Source organism: Nicotiana tabacum, chromosome 7, assembly GCF_000715075.1.
Source record: "Nicotiana tabacum cultivar K326 chromosome 7, ASM71507v2, whole genome shotgun sequence".
Lineage (NCBI taxonomy): Eukaryota > Viridiplantae > Streptophyta > Magnoliopsida > Solanales > Solanaceae > Nicotiana > Nicotiana tabacum.
In genome coordinates, this window is record NC_134086.1 from 17,131,535 (window position 1) to 17,156,825 (window position 25,291).

At 34.7% G+C, this 25,291-nt stretch overlaps 1 protein-coding gene across 1 annotated transcript; it reads left to right on the forward strand.

Moving 5' to 3' along the window:
• Positions 1-12,359: 12,359 nt before the first annotated feature.
• On the forward strand, positions 12,360-14,072 carry LOC107827265 (protein FAR-RED IMPAIRED RESPONSE 1-like). The gene has a single exon (XM_016654358.2). It carries the CDS (start codon positions 12,360-12,362, stop codon positions 14,070-14,072), a length of 1,713 nt encoding a protein of 570 aa, XP_016509844.2.
• The last annotated feature ends 11,219 nt before the right edge of the window (positions 14,073-25,291 follow it).

Below are 25,291 nucleotides of genomic sequence, written 5' to 3' on the forward strand. Positions count from 1 at the left end.
TAAGTAGCCATTTAGGAAGGCACTCTTCACATCCATTTGGTGAAGGGTAAATTACATGTGTGCTGCCAAGGCTATGAGGAGTCTTATTGCCTCCAGTTTTGCAACTGGAGAAAAGGACTCAACATAGTCTATGCCCTCCTCTTGGCTATAGCCTTGGAACGCCAACCTTGCCTTGTTCCTTGTAACCGTTCCATCTTTATCAAGTTTGCTTCTGAAGACCCATTTAGTGCTAATTACTGATCTGTCCTTGGGTCTTGTGACCAGATGCCACACTTGACTTCTTTCAAACTAATTGAGTTCATCTTGCATTGCATTCACCCAGTCTGCATCTTGAAAAGCTTCAGTAACATTTTTAGGTTGAATAAGAGATAAGAATGCATCAAAAGCACACAGATTCTTTAATTGAGATCTGGTTTTAACTCTAGAAGTTGGGTCAGTAAGGATGTTCTCAATGGGATGAGAACTTTGATACTTGTAAGGTTTCACAACCAACTAATTTCTGTTTGGAGTTTCTCCCATGTTATGTTGTTGAGGAACAATCTTATGGATAGGTTCCATTTGGAAATTAGATTCACTTCTTCTTCGTTCAGTTCCCGCTGTCAGGTTGCCCTAGATGGAAGAACCTGTTCCTTCTTTTGGTGCAACTTTAGCTTGAGCTGTGACTTCACTCAATTCTTTTACCATCCCAATAACTTCATCTTCATGTTCATGTCTCTTAGAAAGAATGTTAGTTTCATCAAAAAATACATGTACACTTTCTTCTACACACAAAGTTCTTTTGTTGTACACTTTATAAGTTTTGCTATGTGAAGAATATCCCAAGAATACTCCCTCATCACTTCTGGGATCAAACTTACCTAGGGAGTCATTTCCATTATTGTGCACAAAGCACTTGCATCCAAATGCCCTAAGATGGGATATATTTGGTTTTCTCCCTTTAAGTAACTCATAGAGAGTCTTCTCTACAAGAGGTCTAGTCATGCACTTATTAATGATGTAACATACAGTATTTACAGCCTCTGCCCAGAAGCTATGGGGTAGTTTACTAAAAGAAGCATAGTCCTAGCCATATCTTCAAGACTCCTATTTTTTCTTTCAACTACTCCATTTTGTTGAGGAGTCAAAGGGGTAGAGAAATTATGATCTATACCATGCTCATCACAAATTCAGCAAACTTAGCATTTTCAAATTCAGTTCCATGATCAGACCTAATTGATGCAAGTTATTACCTAGTTGTTTCTGAGTTTTTCTAACAAAGGCAGTAAACATGTCAATGCTTCATCCTTAGATATTAAAAACAATACCCAAGTAAACCTAAAGTAATCATCAACAAGCACCATCACATATTTTTTACCACCTATGCTCAATGTTTTCATTGGACCACAAAGATCCATATGAACCAGTTCCATCGACCTGGTCGTGCTTACGACTTTCTTGCTTTTAAAAAAGGATCTTACCTGCTTCCCCCTTGCACAAGCCTCACAAATTTTGTCTTCCTTGAACTTGATGTTAGGTAACCCAACCACCAGGTCCTTGGAGACTAATTTGTTGAGTTGATTTAGACTTGCATGACCAAGTTTTTTGTGCCATAGGAGGGGATCATTGTCCAACACACTTAAGCAAGTGAGTTCGTTTTCTGAAAGAGTGGACAAATCTACAATGTAAATATTGTTAACTCTTTTTTCCTGCAAAACAATCTTATCAATGGTAAGATTAATCATAAAACATTTGGTAGAGGTGAATGCTACCAGGTTACCTCTGTCACACGGTTGTGATAAACTGATTAGGCTATATTTCAAGCCATCTATCAAGTAGACATTCTCAATGGAATGTGAGTATGTCTTACCTACCTTTCCAACCCCAATGATCTCATATTTCTTCCCATTTCCAAATGAGACATTACCTCCTTTTAGGTCCTCAAGTGAAAGGAACTGGTTCTTACTTCCAGTCATATGCTTTGAGCAAGCCACTATCCATGTACCATATTTGGCTACTTCCCTTCACTTGGACCTGCAAAACGAAATCAAGGGTTAGTCTTAGGAACCCAAACTAGTTTGGGTCCCTTTCTATAGGCAAAGGGGTGAATTAAATTCTTTTTAGCCCATCTTTTTAACTTGAACAAAGATTTTGTTCTTTTGACTGGCCTTTTCTTTTGTATTACATTCACTTTTGTAATGACCAATCTTGCCACAATGTGTGCAGATTTTATTCTCAGGAAGTGTGATGTACTTGCTTTTAGGATCCCACTTAGGTATTGGAGTCCCATAGCCAAGTCATCTCTTATTGCTACTTTGATGCTCTTGTAGCCAGGATAGTGCATCAAAGGACTTATTCCATTTACAAGTTCTGTCTAGTTCATGCTTCACCTTGCCTAGATCTTCTTTTAGGACTCTTATCTGCTCATCTCTCTTGTACAACTCATCTTTCATTTTTCCTAGATTTTCTTCTAAGGTGAGGTGTGTGTGATCAGCTTTCTTTTTACCTGTTCCTAATTTTTGTTTTAAATTTTCAGATCTAAGTTCTAAAATAGTGGTGTCAAGTGCAAGAACCTGGTTCTTCAACTCAGTATTTTTACTATCACTTTCACTAGCCCTGAGTTCCAGATTTTTGTACTTAGCTTTTAGGATCACACATTCCCTAGACAGTTGTTCCTTCTAATTGTTTATGACCTCAGACTCATCAATAAAGTCTAGCAGTAATTTAGATAGCTTTTCTTTAGACAAAAATTTAATCTTGTCTTTGAGATGAATCACACTTATATCTTGTTCATCGTCTGATTCTCCAATGGCCATAAGTGTTTGTTCATCTCCAGCTTCATCTTCTGAATCTTCATCTGAGCTTTCTCCCCAAGCAGCAACCATAGCCTTTTTCTTCTTGGGTTGAACCTGTTACTTCGTTCAACCCTTTTTTTCTTCCATTCAATTTCTAACTGAAGGCAATTCTTGATCATGTGGTTAGTCTTACCACATTTGTAGCAGCCCTCGTTGGTCTGTTTTTTAGGGGCCCTTGGTTTGTTGAAGGTTTCACCTCTTGAAGAACCCTTTCCTCTTATTATGTATTTCTTGAAATCCCTTGTGATCATAGCCATTTCATCATCCTCTAAATCTGAACCTTCAGCTATTCTGAAAGCCAGGCTTCTTTCCTTTTTGGGTAATCCATCTTTATGGTTTGCCTTCTCAGTTCATAGGCAATGAGATTTCCAATCAGCTCATCCAACTTGAGAGTAGCAATGTTCTTTTATTCCTGAATAGCAGTGGTTTTACTTTCTCAAGTTATTGGCAAGACCCTTGTCAAGATTTTCTCAACCTTGTCTTCTTCAAGGATAATTCTTCCAAGAGACTTAAGTTTAGTTTTTAGTATTATGAACCTTGTGTACATCTCTTCGATGGTTTCACCTTCCTTCATGGTGAAATTCTCATATTGAGAATACAACAGTGTTCCTCTTGATCTCTTTACTTGAGGAGTTCCTTCATGGTCCACTTGTAGAGTGTCCCAAATCTCCTTAGCAGTAGTACAACTTTGAATTCTATTGTACTCGTCTGGACCTAGTCCACACACAAGTCATTTCTTGGCTTTAGCATTCTTTTCCCATTTCTTTAAATCTTCAGCAGTATAGTCTGCTCTCGTCTTTGGCACATCCACTCCTTCATCATTTTTCTTTGTAGTAGCTAGGAGACCATCAGTAACAATGTCCCAAAGTTCATAGTCTTCTCCTATGATGTGGTCTCTCATCCTGTTCTTCCACCAGGAATAGTACTAGCCATTAAAGAGTGGAGGTCTAGCAGTAGATTGTCCTTCCCAGTTTCCAGGTGATGCACTCATATTGATCTGTTCAGGTGTTAGCCTTTTCAAAAATAACCTACTCTAATACCAAATGATGTTTTATACTTCAATACCACATAAGAGGGAAGGGGTGATTTGTTTGGTACCCAATTTTCGCTTAACTTGATTATAAAAGGACCTGGTTCTTCTATGTGTTTCAACTACTACTATTGCAGAATAATAAATGCAGAAAATAAAGAATACAGAGATTTTATGTGAAAAACATCTGGCTCAAAAGGTGAAAAAAACACGACCTACCTTCCAGTAGGATTTTCCCAAACTCTCCACGAAAATCACTAAGCCAAAAACTGCATTTATAAAAAAACTCTTTTGTAAACCTAGGATTAACTCTAATCCCGTTGTGGCACACATCCTCAACTGTTGCGACAACTTCAAGTTAACTCTAACTTGAAAACTCTAAGTACCTAATACAATTGATTCTAAATAAGCTGAAAGGTACAATGTAAAATCACCTACTACAATTGAACTAGAATAAAAGATAGACACTTGAAACTGATTCTTCTATCTTGTTCAAGTAGCTTCAGGTTTGCACGCTTGAATCACACATAAATTGTTTGCAAAATTGCCTTGCTATTTTGCGCTCAATTCACGTTTAACTTCTGTTTATGTGCATTACCTGTAAAAGAGAACAACACTAATATTAAGGAGTTAGAAATTAGAGATTGGCTAGGATACTGACGCTACTCTTCCATGGTGGAAGAGTTCTAGTTGATCTCATACTCTAACTCTATCCTTTTTCTAAACCGTATTCTTTTTGTAAGGAGTCTTTCTCCTTATCTAATATGAAATATTTTTTATCATGATCAGGAGATATCACTTCTGATAAGTTAGGTTTATCTCCTTCATGTGTATCTCACATGTTTGAGTTGATCATAATTGTGCTTCACAAGATGGACTTGGTCCATGTCTGAGTTTCTTTGTCAGTCTTCAAAACTTCTCCTTTACTTGGGCCAACAAGGAGAGAAGGTTAGCACAAGAATGCAGTAATTGTGAAGAAGCTAGATATCAATATTTAAGGCAAAAGAGTAAATTGCAATGGGCAATACAAGGTGACCAAAATACCAGGTTCTTCCATAGCTTCATGAAGGCCAGGAGGAGCACAAACATGATATTCTCAATAAGGGATGTAAATGGGGAAAACATTATAGAGGTAGAGAGGATTGCAAATATATTCACAGACTTCTATACATCTCTGTTGGGTAAAAGCAGATGGGATAGAGATCATGTGTGTAGAAAACTAGTAAAAAGAGGAGTTGTGGTGTCTGAAAAAAGTAGGAAGATGTTGGAGGTTGCTTATTCAGAGAAGGAGGTGAAATAGGCATTATGGGCAATTGCATGGGATAAAAGCCCTGGCCCAGATGGATACGGGAGCCAATTCTTAAAAAACATCTGGAGAATAACAGGGAAGGACATAACTGCAGGGGTATTAGAGTTCTTCAAAACTGGGAAACTTCTACATATGTTGAACAACACTATGATCACCCTTATCCCAAAAAGGTACACATGCAGACTCTGTAGGTGATTATAGACCTATAGCCTACTGTAATACTATTTATAAGATCATAGCAAAGATGCAATGTCAGAGATTAAGGAAAGTGCTAGCTGAGATAGTCTTAGCAAATCAAAGTACATTTGTAGAAGGAAGATCTATTGCTCAAAACATTTTATTCTATCAAGATCTAGTATGACTCTATAACATGAAGAACACTACCAAGAGCTGTCTTATAAAAATTGATTTCAAGAAGGCTTATGACTCGGTGGAGTGGGGATTTGTAAAAAAATGTTGTATGCATTGATTTTTTCATGCCAATTCATTAGTTGGATAATGACATGCATTACAACAACACAATATACAATTGCTATCAATGGTGGCACATATGGAATCAAAGCAGTAAAGAGGGGGCTAAGACAGGGGGACCCAGTATCCCCATTATTGTTTGTAATATGCATGGAGTACTTTACAAGAATTATGAGAATGGTGGTTGAACAAGAAGGATTTTCTTATCACACAAAGTATAAGGGGCTGCAACTGAATCATCTCTGCTTTACAGATGATGTACTAATGTTTTGTAAAGGGGAGTTCCAAGCTATCGTGTTGATGCTAAGAGGGTTGCAAAGCTTCTCCAATGCATCAGGGCTAACTACAAATGCTACAAAATAGTGCTAACATGGATGAACAATGCTTGAATGACTTGTGTGAGATGCCAGGGTACAAGAGGGGGCACTACTATTCAGATATCTTGGGGTGCCCATATCACCAAAGAAACTATCAGCAATGGATTGTGAAATACTGGTGGACAAAATAACTATGAAGGTAAAAAGCTGGGGGTCAAGAAATCTATCATATGCAGGGAGATTTCTGTTGGTAAATGTTGTATTAATGTATATACATTCTTACTAGTTGTCCATCTTTGTGTAACCAAAAAAAACGTAATCAAAAGCATCATAGGAGTGTGTAGGAATTTCCTATGGGATGGGAAGGTTCACACAAATAAACCTTTACTGGTAGCATGGGATTTGGTATGCAGAACAAAGAAGCAGGGTGGACTAGGGATACATGATATTGTTGTATGGAATGAAGCAGCAATAGAAAAGTATGTATGGAACATAGCAGCAAAAACAGATAATCTGTGGGTAAGATGTGTGGATCACATCTACTTAAAAGGTAGAGAATGGTGGCAGTACAAACCTCCTCAAGATTGCAGCTGGTATTGGAGGAAAATATGCACAATTAGAGATAAATTTGCAGCAGGTTATATACACAACCACTAGCTAACTGCTACTGGGGAATATACACTAAGTAATGGCTATAGCTGGAAAAAAAGGGCTATAGAGGACTGACCTTGTAGAGGGTGGGTATGGAATAGAATGAACATGCCTAAACACAGTGTCATATGTTGGCTAGCAGCACACAATCGACTCCTGACAATAGTTAGACTGAAGCATATGGGAGTTAGCCAAGACAACTTATATGTGATATGTGGCAATGCAGAGAAAACAATTGAACACCTATTTTTAGAATGTCAACTATCTAAAAAATGTTTGGAAGATATTCTGAGATGGTTGAATATTGGCATAGCTAACATGGAGTTTCGAGGACTAGGCAGAAGGATGACTAGGCAAGTTAAAGGGAAAATGTGCAGGGCATTTGTGCTTGTTACATTAGCAGCTGTGGTATACAACATATGAAAAGCAAAAAACTTAGCATTCTGGGACCAAAAAGTGCTAAGACCTGGGCATCTATGCAGCCAGATAAAGCAGAACTGTAAGCACAAAGCATATGAAGCATTGGGGAAAAAAACACTCAAATAGGGACAAAGATTGGATCGAAACACTTTATAGATAAAAGATTGTATATGAGGGAATTGTATATATGAGGATAGAAAATTATAATTAGAGAGGGGATTTCTGATAGCCATGTAAACTAAAGTTGTAAGTGTTGGTCAGGTGATAAATAAAATCTTTTTGTTTCACCAAAAAAAAATACTTGTTGCAATTTTTGTCGATCGTTATACATAAATTTATATTCTGTTGTAAGTAATGGATTCATCTAACTTGATGTCGCAACACTGCATCTGCCTCTGATGTCTCAATTATCCCAAAACGTACGTCTACACCAATATTCTACCTTCGCGCTTCTCTTTCTTAAATACACTTATAAATTTATTTTACTTTATTTGCAGGATTCGGAAGAGGGACAATCCCAATTTATATGATGGTATTCAAATTTTAAGAGTCAAATGAGTTATTTTTTATTATAGTTTTTTCTATTTTCTTAATATTAAATTATTAGAATTATGACTTATAGCATTTTTTACGTAGTTTTAAAATATATAAATTTTATTTTAAAAAACTTAAAGATTCTATGTATAAGTGCACAATTAAAATTAATAAGTTGAATCTCAAAAAGCAGAAAGTGTAATATAAATTGTGACATAGGAAGTATAATTTAAAAAAGAAAAAAGAAAAACTGTATATTCCAAGACATGGAATCTTGAAGAGGTGAATAATTTTTTTTTGATATGTTAAAAGAGATCTTTGAAATCGTTATAATTATATTTGAGTACCTTAAATCATTCAGGGATTATTGAAAAGAGTGTTTAGAACCAAAAAGATGACCGAAGATGTGTGGTTTTCTTTTTTTCTTTTAATTCTTTTTCCGAAATTTTCTCATTTAAGTGGTCAAGATCAGTAGTATTAAAACTTTAAAAGTTGCATGACTAATTTTATACACCGATAAGGATATCACAAATGAATTTATTTTGTGTTAGGTATTGTCCTGATTTTCTTATTATATTTGGTTTTCCTATCTGATGAAGGAAATGACAACATATTTATCATAATATGGTTTTTCTTTTCCTAGATGAAAAATATAAATCTTCCATATTTGGCTAGTGCTTTTTCTTATAGGAAAAAGTTTGGAGTTCTATAAATTGAGTATCTGTCCTTCTCATTCAGCAGTATCCATAATGTAGCCATATGGGGTTTGAGAGTCGTGTTTAGGGGAGAACTTTACGGGACAAGTATTAGTGTATCACTTGTGTTTGCCTTTTCGTGAGGTTGTTCTCTCGATAATTTGTACTCTCACTTATTATAGTGGATTTCTCATCTCCGCGGTGGACGTAGATCAGTTGACTGAACCACGTTAAATAATTGTGTCTTTTTTGGTATATTTCTCTTTGTTGTATGATTTATCGTCGTTCAAGATTTACTTTGCTAGCTTCCGCATGACACTTGACTTTTTTCGGTCCTAACAAGTGGTATCAGAGCAAGGTTCAAGATAGGTTCATCTTAGCGGGTTCAGTTCTAGCCGCAACATATTTGACGATAATCATGATTTTTGTCTGAGAAATTTGACTCGTATGCTACGCACATTAAGACAAACTTTGTAGTGGGGATTTGGAGATGCAACATGTTGAAGGCTATGTCAAGAACGTGGATCAAATTGTCAGAAAATTCAAGCCAATGGGGAGAATTGTTAGGTATTGTCCTTATTTTCTTACCATATTTGGTTTTCCTATCTCATGAAGGAAAGGACAACATATTTACCATAATAGGGTTTTTCTTTTCTTAGATGGAAAATATAAATCTTCCATATTTGGCTAGGAAAAAGTTTAGAGTTCTATAAATTACAGATCTGTCATTCTCATTCAGCAGCATCCACAATGTAGTCATATGTGGTTTGAGAGTTGTGTTTAGGGGGAGAACTTTACGGGACAAGTGTTAGTGTGTCACTTGTGTTTGCCTGTTCGTGAGGTTGTTCTCTCGATATTTTATACTCTCTTTTATTATAGTGGATTGCTCATCTCCGCGGTGGACGTAAGTTAGTTGACCGAACCACGTTAAATATTTGTATCTCTTTTGATATATTTTTCTTTGTTGTATAATTTATCGTTGTTCAAGATTTACTTTGCTAACTTCCGCATGACACTTAACTTTTTTCGGTCCTAACATTTTGAACATACAATCAATATTGAGATGTCACGATCACCTCTTAAATATGCGATGATCTAATCACTATCAAAATCAAAATCCAAGACTATGATTACAACTTGGTTTAACGAGTGTTTTATGGAATACATATATATCCTTTTTATTCTTTTTTTATTTTTGCTTTATTTCCTTCATTCCTTTTGGGCTCTAATATGCTTAAAACCCATGCAAAAAAAATTAAATTCCTGTAATTCGTACGAAGTAAAGGCCAAAATCAGCAACGTTTTCACTTACTTTTGTAACTCGATCTCTTAATCTACCGCTTAAAGTGCTTTACAAACTAAACAAGCCTTTGGCGAACAAAATTATCTAATATTTATGCCAGTTGTGATAGCAGATACAAATAAAATAGTCGAACCGCGAAAAAGTTGGCTTAGACACTACTATTATAACAACAACAATAACAATAACAAAAACTTCAGTGTATTCCACTGTATGAGGTCTGCAAAGAGTAGTATATTCGCAAACTATTTATCCTACCTCGTAAAGAAGATATTTAACAAAAAAAAGTAATAGGAGAAGCAAGAGATTAAAGAAACTACCTAATTAGACACCACTATTATTTAACAAAAAAAAGTAAGCAAGAGATTGGTCAAAGGAAATGAAGCCCTACCTAATCAATCGAAGTGATGAATAAGTAGTCCAAGGAATTGAAAGCAAAAGGGCACATTCAAATTTGTGACTGTGATATGCTATGAATTCTCATGACTTAATAGTCATGACAACGATTTCTGAATACAGTACAACAGTTGAATTATTTTAACCCTTCAAACGTCATGTCTCTTGTGTTCTTTCATCATATCATGTGTTCCTCACTTTTTAGATTACTATTATCAACAAAAAGTCCAAGAGAAAGTCTTTAAAATGTTCTTTTATTTTCTTGATGTTGTTTCAGCATTGGTTTTGTTGCTATTTTGATATTGTTACGGCTTCTTTTCATGAAATTTTCAAAACCATATGTTTTCTTTATGCATGCCATGAGCCTAGGATTTATATCGGAAATAACCTCTCTACCTATTCCAAATAGGAGTAAGATTGCATATAGAGGCGAAGCCACCTTTTGCTAAGGGTGGTCAATTGACCATCATTCGTCGAAATATTACGAAAATTTGCATTGCATATATAAGTAAAATATTGATTTTAAATGTATATAACATATATTGAACACTCTTCGTTGGGAAATTTGTTTACTACTTCTAAGTCTGAACACCCTTGAAATTTTTTTTGGTTTCGCCACTAATTGCATACACACTACTCTCCCACACCTCACTTGTGAGAATTAATATACTAGGTATGTTATTGTTGTCATTCACAAACTGAAACCGAAAGGATAAAATAGAGAGAAAGAGAAAAGACATTATATATTTATGCATATTTTTTTAGGTAGATTAAACCTAAATCTCTGGTGTGAATGTAATACAAAACCTCCTTTGATTTTTGAATTAAAGGAATTCTTCTCGCTGTTGTTGGAATAACACAATTAAGCATTCCCAATCCAATACTTGAGCTAGAATAACTGTCCAAGGAAAAAAAATTAAAAAAGAACTATTTATTACTTTCTCATACAACAAAAAGAACAATTATACAATTTTTTTCTTCTGTTAATGTGGTGGTTTCCCTTTCATTTTCATCACGAGGTGGATATTTAGGCTCGCAAAATGATGTTGAATTGCATATTATAGTGACACTGTGAAAGTGAAAAGGTATGGGAAAAGGTAGAGCTATTTATTAACATCCCCAACTTGCTTACTCTACGTCTCTACCCCTCCTATCCCCCCATATGGTTCCCTGCAAACAAAAGAACACACGTATATACAAGTGTTTGGCATGAAGCATTTTTTTTGTTTTTTTGGAAAAATATATTTTTTGGTGTTTGGTTGAAGAGGGAAAAGTATTTTTAAAAAAATATTTATTAAATATTGATAATAATATTACTAATAAGATTGTGTTTTTTAGAAAATTTTGAGTCTTAAAGATTGAAAATCTAAAGTATTGGTTGAAGCAGTGAGTTATGTCATTTTTCTCTATTTTGGTGAAAAATGTTATTTACAACAATATTTTCTAATGCCAAAAAAGAAAAATATTTTTCATTTTATTAAACAGAGAAAAAAGAGTGGCAATTTGCAGTTTAAGTAAAATTTGCAATAATATACTATAAAACTAAAAGGTCTTTGCACAAATAGCCCGTCGGATCACTGTTTATTTTTTCTAACCTGTATACATAGATTATACACTAATTTTATATGATTACAAACATGTTATATATAAATTATACATATATTAAATATCAATCTATTATTTTTAATTTAAACATTCGGGTGGGTGGCTATTTAAATTAATTCTTCACAACGTATGAGTTTTGCTACTGAAATGATAACTTGTTAAAACATAGAAAGTCTACATTAACACAACGGGGAGTCTTTCAGCGGGGGATTTGCACAAATAAAACTATTTGGTACCACTGTTGAAATTTTTAACCCGTTAAAAAAGTCTTGAAGTAGTCTCCGACAAAATTTTAGGGTGATGCTAAACGGCCCAACTGGTATGACCCAACTTTGACCACGCCAGTGAAAAGACATAAAAACCCCTCTAACTAATTAGCCTATATTTTTCCCTCCAAAACACAAAATTAAATTTCAAGTCTTGAAGTATGGGAAATTTAAATGTTGGGAGAAGAAGAATCTTGTGTATTATATTTGTATTTATGTGTATTTTAACAAATTATACGTTTTTAAATTTTTAACAAATTATTGTACTTTCTTCCTTTCTTAAAAACAAATATGGTATACGATTTTGTATACTTCTTCCTTACCAAACCCTAAACCAGCGGACACTTTCCCCTCTGCCAAACCCTAAACCAGCGGACACTTTCTCCTTCTCTAAAAATGGATTCAAACCAAGAAAATTTGGCGGTGCAACAAAATATGAATCGAAATGAACATAACACAAATACAACAACCATCAGTATCAACCAAGATAATAGGTTTGATCGAGTTAGGGACGAGTTGTACAGATCTTTAGGGATGGCATCGGATGATAGTTTGTTGAATGAATACGAATGGGTAGATGTTGATTCTCACGGCAGTTTCAACAATGTTGTGCACTTAGATGATGATGATGATGAAGCCGATGGAGAATATCATGGAGAAGCTAGTGATGATGAGGAGCAGGTTTTAGGAAATGAGTTAGAGTTATGTGATGTTGATCGGGAAATGGAGAATGAATTCACTAAAGAGGATGTGGTTGTAGGTCCAATCTCTGGAATGCGATTTAGAGATAAAGATACTTTGTTTGCATTCTACAAAGAACATGCACGACTGAAAGGATTCTCTGTCGTCAAAAGAAATTCCAACAAGAAGGGTGGTGACACTGCGAGGTACATAACCTATTGTTGTGATAGGGCTAGGATTCGCAAAATCAAGGTTACCACCAAGAGTAACAATTATAAAGCTAGGCTAGCTGCTATTTTAGATGATTCTGGTTGTTGGCGCGTCTCTAAGGTCGTTCACGATCACAATCATGATTTGCTCTCATCCGTATCGCGCCCGATGGCTGGACATAGGTCCGTTTGTGATTCTTTGAAGAGGGATCTTGTAGCTCACGATCAATCTGGCATTAGACCCTCCAAGAATAGACTTGCTGAGGTTCAACGTGGTGGTCCGCAAAATTTGGGTTGCACTCCAAAGGATTGTAGAAATTCTATTTTGAAGAGTAGGAATTTTGAAATGCAAGAAGGGGACGCACAGTCGCTGCTCAACTTTTTTCGTGAAATCCAGGTAAAGGATAGGGAGTTTTTCTATTCAATTGACGTTGATAATATTGGTAGGTTGCGAAATGTGGTATGGGTGCATTCACATTGTAAGGCAGCGTATGAGCAATTCTATGATGCGATATGTTTTGATACGACGTATCTTGTGAATCGATATAATATGCCATGTGCTACATTTGTTGGCATCAATCACCATAGACAGTCCATCTTACTAGGATGTGCTCTCATGTCTCATGAAGATATCGATAGTTACAAATTAGTTTTTAGAACTTGGCTTGATGCCATGGGAAATGTTCATCCAGATGCGATCATAACTGATCAGTGTCAGAGCATTAAGATAGCCATTGCTGAAATGATGCCAAATACAATACATAGGTATTGTATTTGGCATATATTCTCAAAGTTGCCTCTTTACGTAAGTGGTGTTCGTCCTTCTAAAATTGCACGTGGAGAATTTAAATCCATGGTCCTTGATAGCATTATTGTTGATGTTTTTGAGAGAAAATGGACAGAATATATTGTAAGGTATAATTTGCATACAAGGAATTGGTTCAACAAGCTTTACTCTAAGAAGGAAAAATGGGTTCCTGTGTACCTTGATGTGCATTTTTGGGCTGGTATGCTATCTACGCAAAGAAGTGAGGGGTTGCATGCGTTCTTTGATGGATATATTACCCGTCAAAGCACTTTTATGATGTTTGTTCACCAGTATAAGTTAGCTATAAGAGCTAAGAATGAGAAAGAGTTGGAAGCGGAATACAGGTCAAAGGGCTTTCAAATTGTGTGCGAGTCGATGTTCAAGTGGGAAGAGCAGGCAATTCAGTGTTATACGCGTACAGTGTATGAATTTTTCAAGACAGAGCTAAGGAAATTGTATCATTGTGAAGTCAGCAGCCCCGACGATCATCAAGTTGTCCCCGGTGTTGAGAAATTCATCGTTAGTGATTATTCAGTTATAAAAAAATGATGGAAATCCAGTTGAGTACACTATTGAATATATACCTATCGACGATTGTTTTAGTTGCAGCTGAAAATAGTTTGAGTTTAGAGGGATACTTTGTTGCCATATACTCAAGATCTTATCGCACAGGAAGATTGATAAAATTGATGAAAGGTATATACTTACAAGGTGGAGAAGCGATGGTATTAGGCCACACTTGAATCGGTTCCATCAAGTTGGTTACCCAAACATGACTCCTGAGTATAAGACATACAGGAGCATGTTGAAGTATTTTGACATGGCTTGTGATATAGCACTAGGCACTAGCGTGAAGGTTCAATATGTTAAGCATAATTTGAAGAAGATGGTGCATGATCTTCAAAACTGGGACGACGAAATGATCGTGCCAAACCAAGACCAGGATAACTAAGATAAAACTGAAGGCACAACTCTACGAGATCCACAGTTCACTAATTCACGTGGCAGGCCGCGTTTGAATCGATATAAAGGAAGAATTGAATACTACTTTATAAGTTCACAGCCGCGTGGTGTATTTGGAGCTAGTAATGGCACAAGAACTGGTGTTAGAGGGGGTGGCAGGGGGGTGGCAAGATTGGTGTCAATCGTGGTGGTAGAGGTGCCGGTAGAAGTAGTGGACGTAGGGGTAGGGGTAATGGGCAAGGCAGAGGTACAAACATTGAGCATGATGGTTCCTAGGTGTGAATGAGGTATAATATTACGACTACATTTGATTTATTACTTAACTTAAACATATCATATTTTTTATAATGTTTGTTTGATTTTAATTGCAGCAAATTGATGCTATACAATCGCAATCAAGATTGTTTGATCTCAATGCCGAACCAGACTTGGAACTATAATAAAAAAATATTGCTGAAACTTGGAGTTCTCAGTTGGCCTAATTGCATTGTTATTTTATTTGGTCTAGAACATTTTGATTTTGAAGAAATTTTGCTTGTTTTGTATAAATGTTGGTGTTTAATGATTTATGAAACTTAAACGTATCAATTTTTTTTTCTTATAGTGTTTGTAATGGCATATTAGCTACTACATGATTGTTGCTTTCTCCCCCCACGATTTTGGATTAGTTACGTTGTATTCTAACAAAGAGAGATATTTGTAATATTGAATACAACCACTAATAAATTATTCTCTTTTTTTTATATCAACTCACTAATAAAACTATTTCGAATATTGAATCCAACCAGAAATGCCCATAGACTCGCTGGTTGATCAAATCATCAATTTCTTTCCCACTCATACTCACACATGCAGGTTGAATTATATTTAATATTTCGATCTCCAATACATTGATTTACTAATTAATACAACTTTTCGTTATTCGTGATGATTTTTCTAATTCTTTATGACCAAATTGTATTAAGATTTTCAATAGTTTTTTTTAAAAAAAAATTTTGGGTTTTATTACATCTGAAAGAAGATGAGGAGGTGTAATTTCCAGTCCTCTTCCCAGTAGTTTAGGTTCTAGTCGTATTTTGAGGAGGTTTTAGTTGTATGATGAGGAGGTGTAATTTTTTTCTTATACTAAATGTGTAAAATAATTTTCATAAACATGAAAAAACTATAACAAGCAAAAATCACAGATAATAAGTTCACTATTCTTTAATAAGTATAACAATAATACAAGGAAAAATAATAGACAATATTATAAGAAAATCATATTAATCCATAAATATTTTAATGACAAGGGTTGAACACAGGCGTACATGAAAAACCTAAGCATTAAATGTTCATATTCTAGCACTTCAACAGCGAATATCACTGTACTTGATAGCCTCTACAAGTTCAAAAAGAAGAACACTCTCTTTCTTCAGATTGTTGTCGACAACAAATTATTTCCACCCGTTAACGAGTCTTCTTCGAACAACACCTGTTAGAGTCACATTCCACTCCTTCCCATTACATCGGAGTAATGTCTTAGCCGTACTAGGATGAAGATATTGACAGATTTTCTTTGAAAAATACTGCACGAGCGTAATAGAAAGATAGGGTAAAAATCATTTCATGTTAACTAAAAAAAGAAAAAAATTGAATTTACCACATAATCACGCTTGATGTACGATCTGGGCAAGTTCATACTAAACCATAGATAGAATTTCTCTTCTTCAATCCATCCGTTAGCATTCAAATGAAACAACTTATGTTTAGATATGTATGTGTGTGTGTGTGTATATATATATATAGAGAGAGAGAGAGTCAAAAACATTTCCCCTCCCTCCAATCATTACTTTAAGAGTCCCTTTGTTTCCCTCCAAATATTTTATTTCAAATTTTAGCCAAAAAATTTTATCATGTTTTTCTTTATCCCATTTTTTTTCACTGCATATATGTTTGATTTCATATCACTTACAAACTAATTTTCAAACGATTAGTTTCATATGGACCAGTTCAATTAACTTTTCAATTTCATTTCTGGCTTTTGAAATTTCGGTCTTTAATGCACATTGAAAATTAAATGAGGAAGGGTTGTTCAGATGAATGAGCGGACTGATCGGGTCTTGCATTGAATTGTTTTGCAACTTCTATAATTCTCCTTACTTACCGCATTAATTCAGTGGTTGAATTCCCATTAAATCGATTCATGTACTTGGAACTGGTTCAAAAATACATAAGGAGAAAATTATTTACATGAGGTGTAAAAGATGTCATGTAATATAATTTGAAAACCCATATGATTTTAGTATAATATGATTAACCAATAATTAAGAGCAAAAAATAAAATTAACATTAAAGACTTAGTCAATTGAATTATATAGTTGCTACGGATAATTAGTGGCCGATACGTATGACCTTATTGAATAAAATTATATATCGGCTACTATATATATAGACGTTCAATATAACTATAAAGAGCAAAAAAATGAAATAACATTAAAGCAATTGAATTATATAGTTGTTATGAATAATTAGTGGCCAATACGTTTGAGCTTAATGAATAAAACTATATATCGGCTACTATATATATAGACGTTTAATATAACTATAAAAAGCAAAAATGAAATTAACATTAAAGCAATTGAATTATATAGTTATTATGAATAATTAGTGGCCAATACGTAGGAGCTTAATGAATAAAATTATATATCAGCTACCATATATATAGACATTCAATATAACTATAAAGAGCAAAAAATGAAATTAACATTAAAGCAGTTGAATTATATAGTTGCTACGAATAATTAGTGGCTGATACGTATGACCTTAATGAATAAAATTATATATCGGCTACTATATATATATATATATATATAGACGTTCAATATAACTATAAAGATAAAAAAATGAAATTAACATTAAAGCCTTAGTCAATTGAATTATATAGTTGCTATGAATAATTAGTGGTCGATACATATGTCCTTAATGAATGAAGTTAATCGGCTACCGATAATTAGGGATTCTAGTATATTTTATACCCCTTTTTTCTTGAGTTTTGGATTAGAAATGTTATAAGTAATCCCGAAAGCTTACATGTTGTGCTTGTTTACAGTGTTTGGTCAAAAAGAGATAAGCAAAACCAACTCAAAAAGGTACTGGAAAACATTATTGTCACGATCCAATTTCATTATAAGTCGTGATGGCGCCCCAACACCATTGTCAGGCAAGCCAACGCGGAAATAGTAATAATTTCTAGGTTTACTTTACTAAAACAGTTGCAACAATTTCTTAATTTGAATTTAAAACAAGTGATAATTAGTGACATACAAAAAAATAATTATACAACCCCAAAAGAATAGTCTACTAATGTGTGTACCAAGACCTGGTGTCACAAGTATATGGGCATCTAGCAGAATATATAAAAGAATAAATCTATCCTACTGTCCGAGATAGAATAGACAGTCAAAAGTAAAGAGAGACTTCATCATGCTGCTAAACGGCATAGGAAGGGAGCAGCTAACCGTGGAATCTCGGACTAAGATCAAGAACGCGCACCAGACTGGTAGCCAAATGCACCTACCTCAGATCATGTACAATTAAGTACAGAAGCGTAGTATGAGTACATAAACAATATGTACCCAGTAAGTATCCTGTCTAATCTCGAAGAAGTAGAGATGAGAGGTCGACTTGATACTTACTAGGATCAAATAATATAAGAAAGTATTTGCTAAGCATGGATGTCACAAATAAATAACAATTTATAGCAAGAAGTGATAAGTCAGGTCCTAGATAATATCACAGTTTGCCATTTACATTTCAGAGCATTTAACAAAGTAAGTCATGAATAAGGCTTCACATAGATATCATGTGTACACTATGTTGAGGTCGTACGGCCCGGTCCACAGAAAAGAAATTGTGCACTGCCAGAGGGTCGCATAGCGCGAACCATAGATGTATCTATTTCTACCGAGGCGATCTGCCTGATCCACAAATATCAATTATCATCAAGAAGATGCATAAAAGCGCATTTATATTCAAATAATTCATACAAGTGTTCAAGCAAGTGCATACGTTCACATATGTTCATTTCCAAATCTCTAGCATATCCTAAGTGATCCCATTAGCATGAAAGGATATAAACATTCACAAATATGCCATGATACGAGTCCAAAACTACCCGGATAATTAACATAATAGTAGCTACGTACGGGCTCTCGTCACCTAGTGCGTACGTAGACCCCGCATTTAGTGGCAAATTATTCAATTATTTCAGCTATGGGACAATTCCCTCTTACAAGGTTAGAAAGGAGACTTACCTCGCTCCAAAGCATACTTCCAATACCAAGAACGTGCTCAAACCCTCAAATTTGGAGCCGAACGATCCAAAACTAATTCAACGAGGTGGGAACTAGTTAAACAAGCTCACAAGATCGCATTCTAACTATTAAAGTAATTTCTCAACCCAAATCACAAGTTTCCTAAAATCCGACCCCGGGCCCACGCGCCCGAATTCCGAAATTTTTCGAAGAAAGTTGTTCTTTATAACCTAAAGATCAATAATATATGATTTCTACTTCATTTCATGACAAATTTTGTGGTTAAATCTAGCTAACGTTTATCAAAATCCTAGGTTTTGCTCTAACCCCATGATTTTTCCTTAATCTTTGTGTGTTAATCTACCCAAGACTCAAGTATTAAACTAGAAATAAGTGGGATGAACTTACCTCAGGATGCTAGGTGGAATAAGCTCCCAAATCGCCTAAATAATGGTGGAAATGTGTCAAAAATGACACATTCCCGTATTAAATGAAGGCACTGCCTTCGGCGATTTCCGCACCTATGGTTAGGGGACCACATCTGGGGTCTCGCTTCTGCGAAAGGGGGCCCGCATCTGCAGAGTTGGGTCAGACGAGCTGGGGCCACTTCTGCGGTCATGGAGCCGCTCCTGCGTAGCCGCTTCTGCGGAGAAGGAGCCGCATATGTGGTTCCTGGGCTCTTCCCCCTTGGCCGCTTCTACGATGGGTTGACCGCACCTGCGGCTGACCAACCGCATGTGCGGTTATGACAGATAGCTGGAGCTTCATCTCCTTGCTAATTTTTCCAACATTACTCGAGCTTAGTTCGATTGACGCTCTGGGCCCCCGAGCCCTGCCCGAACTTACCGACAAGTTTGAAATCATAAAATGGACGTACTCTGACCCTCGTAATGCTCAAAACAATGCCAAATCTAAGAATCACTCCCTAAAACCAATTGAATCAAACTTATGAACTTTAAGTTCTTCAATTTACTTCTAACGCGCCGAAACGTACTTATACTACTCGGATTAACACCAAATTTTGCGTGCAAGTCTTAAATGTTATATTGGACTTGTACCGGGCTCGGAAACCAACATACGAGCCCGATACCAACATGATCGAGCATTATTCAATTTTATTAAATCCTTAAAATTTCAATTTAACAATTTCTAACAAAAATTACTCAGGTTAGAGACCTCGGAATTCGATTCCAAGCATACGCCCAGGTCCCATTTTCCTACGGACCCTCCGGGATCGTCAACACAGAAGTTCTGGTCCGTTTACTGAAAAATGTTGACCAAAGTTAAACTTAGCCTTTTAAGAAAATCATAGGGAATCAAGTGTGCCTATTTCAACACAAACTCTTCCAAATCCCGAACCAACCATCCCCGCAGGTCGTAAATTAGTTAAAACAAGCGCGGGAAGTCTTATTTAGGGGAACAGGATTCTAAAAAGCAAAACAACCAGTCGGGTCGTTACAATTATCCAACCGGATATTCTCACGATTGGATGAAGAGCTCATGAAAAGAATTTTGGGTAAACTAAATGGATGCATTGAAAAATGTAAAGTCTTTTTTGAGGAATGTAAAGGGTTCATTGAAGATTATGATTCAAATTTTAAGAGACAAACCCTAACCCTAATCCTAAAAATATTCAAAAATTATACTATAAATACAACTCTATACATTATTAATCTCATTCATCCAAATTATCTTTACTAATTCAAATTTTTCTGAAATAACAATGGAAAGAACCCCTACTAAGAAAATTGTCGATGAACCTCTACATGGTTCACCCGTAAACCATAACATCATATACCAGGATGTTAGGAATAAGTTGAAGAACTTGAAGACGGAGACAAACCTGTTGATGCTACGTCTGACAAGGGAAATCGAAGCAGACTATGTTAAACGTCTTCTCCTTGATTCTTATCCTCTCACTTCCTGCTACTACATGCTTGAGGAACTTCTAGACGAGCAAGATGAAGAACCCGATACTCCTTTGATTGTTATAAGTAGTGATACTGAAGCCGCTTCCAAAGCTTCAAAGTCTGTTAACAAAAAGAGTGAAGAGTAATAGTTTGTGTTTTTTTGTTGTTGATTTGTGATGCATTACATGTTATTAGCATGGTATGCTAAAAGTATTTTCCAAATATTATTTGGAATATGTTGAAAATTGTCAATTAATAAATGAAAACGCTTATTTAGTATTTCTTCTGCTTCCTATACTTTTGATTCTTATTTTTTTCTACATGCTTTAAAATATGTTTGCTTCCTCTAATCCCTGGTTAATATTATTATGCAACCAAAAGAAATACCCTTTTTTAGGTAAAAATATGGTCACTTTGCCTATCTATAACAATATAAAAATTATCACTCTAATATTAAAAGAATAAATTTAAGGAAGAATAACTATAACAGTAATACTGACATAGTGTAGGTGAAATTTCTATTTCACTAAATGAATGAAAAAATTAAGGCATATCTAAGAAAATCAAAACGAAAAAAGATGCATAATTCAGCTTCACTATGAATTATGTAGATTTTAACATATGTAGATCTCAAAGAATTTAACCAGTTTCAGAAGCTTTCATTCAGAAAATTAGAACCAGCATAAAATTTCTACAAGTAACAAGTTGGAACTATTTGCATGTAATTAAATAGTATTTGGTTCTAATTAATTAATACAAAACTTATTTACAAAAATCAAACCAAAATATACCAAAAAATTAAATAACACAAAGTCCGGTTTTAATTCTTGTGAAACTAAAATAATATTATCCAAAAGTCATTCTAAAACAATTTTTTTCTCAAAAAACTAATCCAGAAAGCTTAATCAACAAGGAATCCAAGTGTCGCCTAAGCTAATTACTGCAAATATTTAATACCCAGATGTTGTTTATTATTAAATTTTTGAAATCTACATAATTCATAAACCACATATTAATCGGATAAAGATCACACCAAAGGTTAAACATGATCGAAATGCTAAAGAAGTCACAAAATTTGAACTTCGTAAATAATGAACTAATTAATGAAAGTAAACATAAAATAATCATGCCCAGCTTCAATACAACACTTGATATTCAAAAGTAAAAACAAAGTCATCAACTCTTGCACACCAAAGAGATATAACAAACACTTTTCAAACACAAGATAACATATGAACTAAAATTGACATAATTACTTTCCAATATTTTCAGACAGTTTCAACCCAATAAATATGCCCGCTAACATAGCAGATAAAATAGCACTTGCTGCACTTTCATTTGTTACCACTTCTTCACTTTCTTCAACGGCCGAGCTTGAAGATGACTCTTCCTGTGAAAAACTTATTTTTTTAAATTTGTTGAAGGCTTCTAAGGCTTCATCATAATATTGGAAAGCATGAAAGTAGCTACCCTCGACTCCAACAAGAATTTTAACACACTCAGGCCAACATTTGTATATTCCCAGCTTCTTACCACAAAAAAACAACAAACACCATAGATTTGAGTTTTTGTTTACTTTCGGTAGATTTTCAAATTCATCGAACACCGATATGGCCGCATCGTGAGACTTGAAAGATTGGAAGATGCTACGCTTAACCCCGATAACCATAGGAGAACATTCACTTCATGAGTAGTATATTCCTGGCCTTTTACTAGAAAATACAGCATATACTTTGGAAGCACTATTCTTCTTCGAATGCATCCTTAATCTATTAACTAAAACTTAGAAGAACATAGGAGTTTATATGAAAGTTTGTTTAAATATGGGTTTCGGCTATCTATGGTTTGTTTAAGTAGGGTATCGGCTGTTTAAATAGTTGGACTTTGAAGACCTACTAAAACATATACGAAATACACACTCAAATACTAAACATATACGAAATGCACAATTAAATATATGTATATAGATGAATATATATGTGTATATTACAAAAAAAAATAAAAGGATGGAAATACGGTAAAAAAATAAAAGAAAAGCTTTTTGGAAAATAAGGTTTAAACCTTTGAGATCTTCCATATATTGGGAAGACAACTATTAAATGGTGGAAGAGAAATATTCAAAAGGGTATTGGAAGGGCATTATGGGTATAGAAATACTCCTAATACCCTAATTAGAGCGTAAAATTACGTAAATGACCCCATTTGGGTCAATCTGGCCAAAACGGTGTGGCCAAAAGAATTTTTCCAAAATTTTAAAGTACGCTCATAAGAATATTAAGTCTTATGGCGATGGTCAGAAATTCTGACCAATTATCATAATATTAACCATTGTTATAATTGATTTGCAAAAATTCTGACAATTGTTAATGGTCACAAATTCTGTCCTCACCATAACTAATTCACAAAAATTCTGGCAATCATTATAGTTAGCCACAAATTTTGGCCATCGCCATTATTGATTTGCAAAATTCCTGGCAGATTATCACAATTATCCATAAATTCTGACCATCGCTATAATTGTTGTGCAAAATATTCAGCATCATATTTTGCTTCAAAATTGATTCAAATCAACTTCAAATGCCTTCAAATTTAATATACTACCTTCCACATTAATTTCAACAATTTCAATAGATAGATTCAACTTAAACCTCAAAAAAAAAAAAAATAGCGCACCATAATTTAGAGCTATATAAAAAATTATAGTCAAAATAATTAATTTCAAAATGTATTTTTTTTATAACTTTTTAGATGCCTTTACTATTTATATCAATTGTATAAATCTTTATTTTCAGGTCAAATTCAAAAAAAGATTAACTAAAACTTTATTATTTTTAGCCAAATAAAAAAATTAGCCTAAATAATGTAGTTTTATCATAAATTGTATTCAAAAAAAATTTATCTAAATAAGTAACATACTTTAGAAGGTAAAAATATATTTTATTTTTCAAAAACAATGCCACATATACAGGAAAAATCCACGTGGCAGGCGAGCGCACCCACACTCTTTGCCACATCAGCGTCCGAGGGAGGAGGGGTAATGGCTCTCAAAAAGGCCAAGTTGAGGGGGAGAAGTAATTAAGATCACAAATAGTTTAATGCTGTAACTAATAATCCGTGTCAAATTTAGGGGGTTAAGGTATTTTGCCTATTTTCTAATTTTCACCGACCAAAACCAATTCAAATCATTGAAGATAAATAATATAAGCTCAATGTAATATTACCTACTCAATTCTAATCACATATAATAAAAATAATCTTCGTGAAGTTTGAAGCAGGAGATCAAGAATAAGATGCAAAAGATATTTTGACCCTTTCCTTAGTCGAGGGTCTATTGGAAACAGACTCTCTATCCTCACAAAGTAGGAATAAGGTCGGCGTACACACTATCTTTCTCATATCCCACGATATGAAATAATATTGGGTATGTTGTTGTTATTATTGTTGAGATAATACTGAGTAGGCCCAATCGATGACCTAATTGGGCCCACGTTTTGAAGCCCAACTATTATAGTTTGAGTTGAAAATTCAAGAAATTACGTTAGATTTAAGACCACTATTTATATTTTGTCCTTTTCCTGAGCCGAGGTTCTATTGAAAACAACATCTCTATCCTCATAAGGTAGGGGTAAGATCTGCGTACACACTACTTTCCTCGTATCTCACGGTGTAGAATAATACTAGGTATATTGTTGATTTATATTTTGAGAGTATTAAAAAGATTTTAGCTTTTTTAAGCTTTCGTCAGATTTTTTCCTTCTTCTCCTCCTTCCTCTATCTTTTGCATCTTATTCTTGATCTCCTGCTTCATCCTTCCTGAAGATTATTTAATTATTTGCGATTAGAATTCAGTAGGTAATATTACATTGAGCTTATATTATTTATCTTCAATGATTTGAATTGGTTTTGGTCGGAGAAAATTAGAAATATAAATAGTGGTCTTAAATCGGGGCATTTGCATCTATACTCGCTTTTTGGGTCACGTTTTAACTTGTGCCTGCTTTGCAAAAAATAATTTGCAAGCGTACCCACTTTTTTACGTAACTTCAGCATACAGGGCTGAAATAGCAAAGGCAATCACGCAAAATTTCAGCATTCTAGTAGACGGGACTGAAGTAGCAAGTGTGCTGAAGTTTTTGTTTGTAATTGCTGAACTTAAGCATAGTAGCAGAAGTTTTGTTCTCTATTTGCTGAAATTTTTGTTTGTAATTGGTGAAATTTTTGTTTTTGTAACTGGCGAACTTCAGCTCTAGAGCTGAAGTTTTTGTTTTGTAACTAGCGAACTTTAGCTCTAGAGCTGAAGTTTTGTTTTTGTAACTGGCGAACTTCAGCTCTAGAGCGGAATTTTTGTTCTAGAACTGAAGTTTTTGTTTTTGTAACTGGCGAACTTCAGTTCTAGAGCTGAAGTTTTGTTTTGTAACTGGCGAAATTCAGTTCTAGAGCTGAAGTTTTTATTTTGTAACTGGCGAACTTCAGCTCCGATCACTAGCCCCATTCCAAATCCGAAGAATCCCAATATTGTGCTTATGAATCCCATCTCAAAATCTTCTGCAAGGAAACAGAACAGTCATTTTTGTTGTTACATTCCTACGTATAATGAAAGCAA

Coding starts and splice junctions, on each gene's coding strand:
- LOC107827265 (XM_016654358.2), top strand. CDS start 12,360: ATGGCATCGGATGATAGTTTGTTGAATGAATACGAATGGGTAGATGTT.